Source organism: Phaseolus vulgaris, chromosome 6, assembly GCF_051622355.1.
Source record: "Phaseolus vulgaris cultivar YP4 chromosome 6, ASM5162235v1, whole genome shotgun sequence".
NCBI lineage: Eukaryota > Viridiplantae > Streptophyta > Magnoliopsida > Fabales > Fabaceae > Phaseolus > Phaseolus vulgaris.
The window spans coordinates 20,144,905-20,153,376 of NC_143503.1; the positions used below are offsets into that span (position 1 = coordinate 20,144,905).

Here is an 8,472-nt window from a genome sequence, read left to right on the forward strand (position 1 = left end):
ACTATATAATTCCCACACAATTTTTCTTCAAAACCATCAACATAAAGCACAAAACTCACCTTATTTTCTGCTAAATCTAATGGCTTTCTCTCACGTCCCCTTTATTCTGACTGTTATTGTTGTTACTGCATTGGTCTTACATGCATCTGTTGCTGATTCTAGAGCCCTCTCCGACCCATCTACCACTCCAAGCCTTGCTTCAAGGTTGAAGCTGGAGGGTGAACCCTCTAACTGTTGGGAATCACTGTGGCATATGCAAGCATGCAGTGGAGAAATAATAACGTTTTTTATCAATGGTGAGACCTACCTAGGGAAAGGTTGCTGTGAAGCTATTAGGGTGATTGGACATGATTGCTGGCCTAACGTTGTTGGTTCTCTAGGGTTTACCTCTGAAGAAACTGATGTGTTGGAGGGATACTGTGATGAGGCTGTTCACTCACCACCACCACCATTATCAGTAGATCCTTGAAGGGGGTTTATTACTATGTGTCAAATGTAAGTGAATAACAATGTCATTGAACATTGATGAATAAATAATCTAAATCTATGTTTTTTCCTTTTCTATCAAATTTCTATATTGCCACCTTGCCCTATTTGAGAAATACAATATTATTTAATGTTGTATTTCTTTAATGAATTTTTTTTTTCTTTCACACAATTTTTTATATACATTTACTTGACAATTGTTTTTCATAATAAAATATCCTATTATACTAATAATAATTAATATAAAATAAGTTATGATCAGTTGTAAATTGAATATAAGTAAAAAAAAGAGTGAGAATATATCATTCCTCTTCATCTATTTAAACACAAAAGCTGGCTTATAATGTAAAATAATAGTTTTTAATTCTCAATGTTGTCATTTGCTATAATATAAGGGAAATTATATTTTCACACTCAGCTCCAGTTTACACCTACACTAAAATATTAATATTTATAATAAAAAAAATTAAAATAAAAAAATGTTTTTAATAAAATATTAGATAAAATATAAAATGTTAAAATAATTTTTAAAATTAAAAAAAATTAAAAATGATTAAAATATTAATATTTAGTGGAGAATAAAGTGGAGCAATGCGTGTCAAACCATCATTTTCCATAATATAATCAAGTCAGATAATTTACATTGTACTGTAAATTTTAGAAAAGGACAAAAAAATATTAATTTTATATTATTGTAAAAATATTTTTTTTAGATAAATATAAAAAGAGGAATGAGTAATGTAAGATAAGTATGGTATGAAACAAGGAAAGAGTAAATATGGTGTACTAGCCCTTTATTGTTAAAGGAAACTTTTTTTACCCATTATATACTGTTCGAATTCCACAAACAAATTCAGATAATTAAGCCACATTTTATGGATTATTTACTAAATTCAGAGTCTGTCATTGAGTTTGGAATAGATTAGTATTTAAGATCCTTTCTTATCTCATTTCTTAATTTATTTCTTAATTTTTGTATGATTGTTGGGTCACACCTTAAATTATTTATAAAAAAAAGTCTTGTCATTTTTGAAATATGACTTAAATTACTAATTTTTTAAATAAACTTTACCTAGCTTAGAAATGAGTTGCCCTTATTACAGCTCTTGAAACCCAAATTACAGTGACATGAATCAAATTAAAATTCCAATTAATAATACCATTTCGAAACTAAAAGGCATGAACTAATTTGTTTCGTATAGCCTTTTTATTTTCCTGGGATACATTTTATTTGAATGAATAGCAACAAGAATAGGAACTCATTTTTGAGTGAGAGCAGCATAGAGAAGCACATTCCAAGTATCAGGAACACCAGGAAGACACCAATGGCTGCAATCCAAGCTCCTATGCCCTCCAGTACCATAAATAGAAGGGTGGCCATCTTTTCTTAGCTGTGAAAGTGTAGTAATGTCCAACAATTCCACAGGCTTTTTCATGGATCTTAGCACTTTCTCCAATACCAACTCTGCTGGAAGTGGTCCTCCAGGATACTTGGATCCCAAAACTGGCCTACTTTCCCCCACACAAGTGTTTCCTGCATGTCCACCCCACTTTTCTGCACTGGAAACGATTCAGACATGTGTTAATTCCAATTTTTAAAAATTATAACTTAATTTATTGCTTCTTTTTGTTTATATATGTCTACAATAAGCACATAGGTAGGGTTTTTTAATAGCAGCAGGTACTTACTTCACATGATCTGGAGAAACCCCTTGGAAGAAAACCCTTGTTTTGGCAGGGTTAACATTGTAGTCAACCCATTTGGCCCATGTTGTCAATGCTTTCTCATATGCAACCAAACGATCCATGTCTTTGAATGTTTGATTCCCATCTTGAACGAAATCCCATCTAGGAAATTATCAGAAGAAAGAGAGAGAAGAGTGTTAGAGATTTTGCATGTTCAGTGATGAAGAGTGAAACTAGGTTATGGGGTTCTACATACGGTTGTTTTCTTCCTGTGTGAAGCCACCAATGCCAAGAATCAAATATCAGTACATCTGCTCCTTTCCACGTTTTGGCAGCTCCAATTGAATCTAGTTTCAGAACTCGACCATTTTTTTCACCAACAATGTCCACCAGAAATGCATTGCGTGAGAACATCAACTTAACATTATAGCTCTGCAAATTATGTGATACATTAAGTTATGTGGTTAGTCTTCAAATTTTATGTGCTTAAATAAAGTGAAAATTATGAGGAAATGTATATGTAGTACACCTTTGCCACAGCTCTTTTTCCAAGTTAAAAAATAATAATTTTAGTTCTTCGAATTTATTAAATAACTTTCAAAATCATTTTAGTCTTTTATATTTAATTTTTAAAGATTAAAAATGCTTTTTTTTTCAACCTTGAGTGACTATGTATAAAAATTAGAATTCAGTTCTCATCTTAGAAATTAAAAATCTATAATACACTAAAACAAAATCATTAAATAAAAATTAATGTTTGAAAATAGAAATACTTAATTATTATATTAATTAAATTAAATATTATTTTAAAAGTTATAAAAATATTAGTATTTAAAGTAAATTTTATTAATAAAATTTATAAATTAAATTTTATATTGGTATTTAATTACCTGTTTTAATTACAAGTTAATTTAAATTTTAAAATTGGTTAAAACTTCATAACAATTTAAAAACTACTTTATAACTTTGTTAATAATAAAAATTACTTTAAATACTAATAATTTTTTTAATCTCTAAGTATTTCATCTAATAATTTATTTTAAAAAAATAATTAATTTTTATTTAATGATTTGTATAGTGATATATATTTGACTGCTTCAACTATTTCAAATCACACGTGTGATATTATTTCACACTACCTATTAAATCAATAACTAGGTATTATTTTATTTTTTTTAGAAAAGACTAAGTATTACTTATTAATGCAATTATGCTATATAAAAAATTATGAGAATAACTCTTGTTTCTCTCTCCCTCTTTGTCGGTGTGTTTTCAACTATTAATCTTGGTTCTTCTGTTACGTGTCTGCATAATTAACAATATATCTTCTCACTGTTCAATGATGGATACACTTCACCAAAGCTTTAAATCAATTCCTTTTTAATTTTTCTCAACACCACCTTCCTTCTATAGGCATTGTTTGGTTACCCTGTGTTCCTTACATGTGTTATTGAAATCTATAATATCTTGAGACTCATACATACTAAGAGACCATGATTGCATTGCAATTATCATTCTTTGACAACAATGTCTAGTTTCAATATTATCCATGCATGAATGCATGCAATCAAGATAAAGCACAACCACCTTGACATAGCTAAAGCAATGGAGTGAATGTGAAATTGTGTAGATATGATAGGTTTGTGATGTGACAATGACCATGAGAGAATATGAAGAAAAATAAAAGTCATATAAAAAGAGGTCTAACCGTGAAGGTGAAAATGGAAAAACCACCATTCCTCACTATGGAGTATGAGGCAAATGGCACAGCTGTGTGAAGCATGCAAGTGAGTGACTGCCATTGGTTCAAACTCAAAGAGTCTCCCACAAACATCAGACTCTTCCCTCTTAGTCTATTTAAGAAATCTTCACCATTGAATCTGCAAAACAAGGTTCATCCAAAGTGAAGATAAGTGGGTCCAACACATATCTTTCAAATGGTTTTTGTTTGGACCTAATGTAGCATATAGAGGACAAAATTGTAGAAAGCAACCTCACAGCAGCATTCTCTTAATGGAGGAAGTCTCTACTGATTTATGCACTAAACTTATGAGGTAGTTTAAGCCTAACAATCTTATTACCTAATTAGTTGATGACTTGAAGAGAGATTTCACAAGAAAAGATGATATAAAATAAACAGAGAGAAGCAACATGTTGTATTCTGTTGGTTAAAGTATCACAAATCAGAAACATAATGAAAGTTTTACAATAAGGTCACAGTTTCATTGCATTCTTATCATTGTGGCAAATTGCTGCTACAGTTGCAGTTGTAGTAACAAAAAATTCAGAAACCTTAATGTGACCAAAATCATTGTCAAAGATAATATATTAAAACCATAAACATAATATTATTTCCTTAATGGATCTGATGAATAATGATTCTATTGCAGAAATGTGAAGAGTTTAATAGATCTAATTGGAGATGGATGTTATAGAGAAAGCATAAGTTGGATGTGACATATGCATAACAATTGGTTTACAGTGTTTGTTTATCTTTTCTTTTCTTCCCTTCTCATTTTGGAATGAGAAAAACTTGAAATCAATTATGAAATGGTAGCAAAGAAATGGAAATTTGTCCAAATTGAAGTAATGTTTTGAACATAAAAATGCACAAAGAGTGCAAGGAAATAAAGATAGATACACTATCAAACTCTTCTTCAAGATTTCTAAAATCACAAACAAAACTGACTCAAGCAGCTTACTTGTAAACGTGGTTTGCTACCACATATCACTAGTGAGCTCTACATTACAAGTAAAACGTCCTTTCATGTTTCAAATATTTTCCTTTTTAAGTTCTCACATACTGTTTCTGGATACAACAACAACCATCTGATGTTAATTTTAGTGTTCTTAATTTTTATTTTTACATCATAAAGTCATTATTTGACAAAGGTCTTTTACCATATAAGGTGCAGTTATATCTATTATAGTTGTTGATCTGTACTCTTCATATATCTCCAAAAGCAAAAGGAATTTCATTACTTGAAGAAAGAGAACTGATTAAAAGATACTTTCTTAATATTCCAATTTATTTCCCTTGAAATTCAATGTCCAGAATTTTTCTATATTCAACTATCGAAGGGAATGCCAAAAAATGAATATTTCTATACTTTTTTTTTCTTGTGACTGTGGAAGTGTTTTCTAGTTCTAAAATGGCCAACCTATAGTTATACAAAAACTTTAGTTACAACAAAGCTTTGTTATAGTTCAAAATTACCAAGAAAATACGAAGTGTAATGAAGAAAGAGATCGTTCATTCAAAAATCATTAAGGAAAAATTAGACAGTTTCACAATGAACAGTCAAGTTAAAAGAGAAATCTGGGGGGAATCTGTTGAGGACATTTTCCAAACATTTTGTGTTTTTGTTTGATTTTGGTTTGGATTTTCTGATATGTTTTAGTGTTTTGGTAAACAGAGAATTTAGATCATCTAGAAAACTTATAAATGGGATTTATTTCTGATTATATGTTTTTATCTTTAAATTTTTTTTTTTGTATTTGATTATTTATTTTAGTGATATATAATTCTTTTTATTAGTATTAAGTAGAACTCTCTATTCCTCTTTTATTCCACTATCCACTATACCTTCATTAAAAAATATGAATATATTTTTTTTTATTATTTTGTAATATATATTAATAATAAATTATAATTAAATAAACTTATGTATATGCATATATAATAATTTATTTCTTGTTATATATCCTTAATTATTAATAAAATGTTAAACTTTTGTAATGTATTAGATTACATATTATTAGTTTTAAAATATACCCAAATATTCAACGTTAATGCATTATAATTTAATAAATAATATGAAAATTAATTTAAATATTAATTTAATATTTATTGTTATTGTATATGTATTAATATAATATATATTTAGTGTTTACCATTTTCTCTCATCTTTCAGTTTTAAAAAAAAATATTATTAACATATATATATATATATATATATATATATATATATAAAGTTAAAAAATAATTAATATTTATTTTTAAGAATATATTTAATATATAGAGATTCTAATTGAAAAGTTATGCACTTAATCAATGCAATAATTAATATTTAATTAAACACATAGGTATTTATGAAGTACTAAACTAATAGTATTAACTGCTATCTGTGCAATAAGTTATATTAATATAATATTTAATGTTTACTCAAATATAATAAGGCTATTGTTGAATTCAATGTCTATAATAAAATTTATATATTTTGAAGTACCATATATATACATATATATACTTATATACATATATATATATATATACATATATATATATATATATATATACATATATATATATATATATTTGAATGTGTAGTTTCTAGATTAAAATCAACAATGATTTAGCTGAAAAGACATAATTCTGGACACAGGAAAAAAACATGAAAGAGAAACATATATCTGAAGCAAAAAAGCATGCATGGGTGAATCTATGTCGACCTGAATGGGTGGTAAGAAAAAAAATGAAATGGAATGGCAGGGTTAAAAAAAGAAAAAGAAAAAGCAGTGACAGAAAGAGAGAAGAATGAAGATAGTACCTTGTTAAGTTGCACCCTGTTGGTTGCCATCTATAGTTGAGATAGAACTTATCTGGTCTACCATGGCTTTCACAGTCAAATTCCTGCTCTATAAAGGGACACATTGAGATATCATAAAGAGGGTATGAATTATCATAAACCCAGCTTCCTTGGAACAAATTACAACCACTCTCTACAAAGCTTCTACCACTTCCATGTATCTGAATGAGAAGGGTAAGAAACAGCACAACAGATATGGAGAAAGACCACCCCATGTAACTGAATAATGGTGCTTGTGGTGGTGATGAATGATGGAAGTGTGCACTTAAAGGTGTGCTCATAACTAATATTTATAATCAATATAGGTGCTCATATTTGGAATTAGAACTGGCAAAGTGGAAAGTGGGCTGCGTATAAGGGGCCGCTCCATCAATTCGTCATTATTTAAACAAAACGGTTTAACTTTTGGTTGTTTCTTCTTATACCCTTAAATTTGTTTTCTGCACCCCTACATTACAAAAGTATCCATCTGACATTTTAAAAATCCTAATGCTACATACCGCGATGACTCTTTCCTTCTTTGTGATCGTTGTACACAAAGCAAACAGAGTGCAAGGAATCGCGGTGCATTGGGTGTTCTTGGTGGTTTTATGGAAGTGATTTGTTTTTCAACAACTTAGTGGTGTGATTAGGTTGTGTTTGCGACGACTTTGCGTTTGGTGAAGAAGGTAAGTAATATTTTTTTTAATTATTTAGAGATTGGGTGTTTCAATTTTTTGGCGGATTTGGATTTTCACAATACAATTTTTAGGATCCTGGACAACACATTCTATAATAAGTCAAAAAATGCATTCTGGATTCACCATTATCATAAGTATAAAAGTGCATTTGCTTCCAAAACACTTCCTCATCTGGAATAAAAAAAATTTACTTACGAATTAGTGATTTTGTACTTTATTTTTGCACTTGCAGATTACTTGTGCGTAATACAATCGTGAAACCCAATTTTTAGGAACTCTAAAAAAAAACCAACTAACACATCTTACCTCTAAAAACCAACTAACACATCAAAACGACATTCACACTTCCACCTCCATGCAGCTTAAATCACCATATACCAATGCCAATCAACCAACAAAAAGAAGGGCAGCCATGGAAGTCATCAACTGTACCATTACAAATAAAAATGGAAAGGCTAATTTTGAAATTTTTAAAAATATAAGGGTGCATGAAAAAAAATGTAAGGATGTAAGAAGAAACACTCTCAATTTTTTCAATCTATTAGTTCATATTGGTATGAACCCTCTAACCCGTCAACCCGTCGGTCACGGGCGGAAGGGGTGGACTAGCCTAGTAGTCCATCCTCCTTTATTTTTAAATAATAATGTCATGCTCTTGAAATAAAAAAATTGATTATTCTCAATATTTTATATAAAACTTTATTTTCATTAATTTCTTTACGCACTATTTTATTTACTAGAGTATTTTTATATTTATTTTATTTTATTAGACATTAATTTTTTTTATTAAAAAATTTGATTCAATTTTATTGTTCTTCCTTCCATTTTTATTATTAAAAAAATAATATCAATAATTATAAATAAATAAATAAAAATTAAAAAGTGACGAAGAAACTAGTTAACTAGTCAGTGGATCTTATAATAGGAAGAATTAATAATTTCAACCCATATAATTTATACGAACAGTTTTTGACAATTCACCAGCAAATTGGAACAAAACGAATTAAACTCACTGTTTTGTCACACCTATT

The 8,472-nt window shown here is 28.8% G+C and overlaps 2 protein-coding genes across 2 annotated transcripts; one reads left to right on the top strand and one right to left on the bottom strand.

Moving 5' to 3' along the window:
* The first annotated feature begins 55 nt into the window (after nucleotides 1-55).
* LOC137833427 (egg cell-secreted protein 1.1) lies at nucleotides 56-469 on the top strand. Its single transcript, XM_068641779.2, has one exon. It carries the CDS (start codon nucleotides 80-82, stop codon nucleotides 467-469), a length of 390 nt encoding a protein of 129 aa, XP_068497880.1. The 5' UTR covers nucleotides 56-79.
* A 1,094-nt stretch (nucleotides 470-1,563) lies between these two features.
* LOC137831201 (protein trichome birefringence-like 43) lies at nucleotides 1,564-7,034 on the bottom strand. Its single transcript, XM_068638779.2, has 5 exons — nucleotides 6,723-7,034; nucleotides 3,881-4,052; nucleotides 2,429-2,604; nucleotides 2,176-2,334; nucleotides 1,564-2,046 (listed from the first exon to the last, which is right to left on the bottom strand). The coding sequence occupies exons 1-5, from the start codon at nucleotides 6,974-6,976 to the stop codon at nucleotides 1,746-1,748; spliced, it is 1,062 nt and encodes a 353-aa protein (XP_068494880.2). The 5' UTR covers nucleotides 6,977-7,034; the 3' UTR covers nucleotides 1,564-1,745.
* Nucleotides 7,035-8,472: the final 1,438 nt, after the last annotated feature.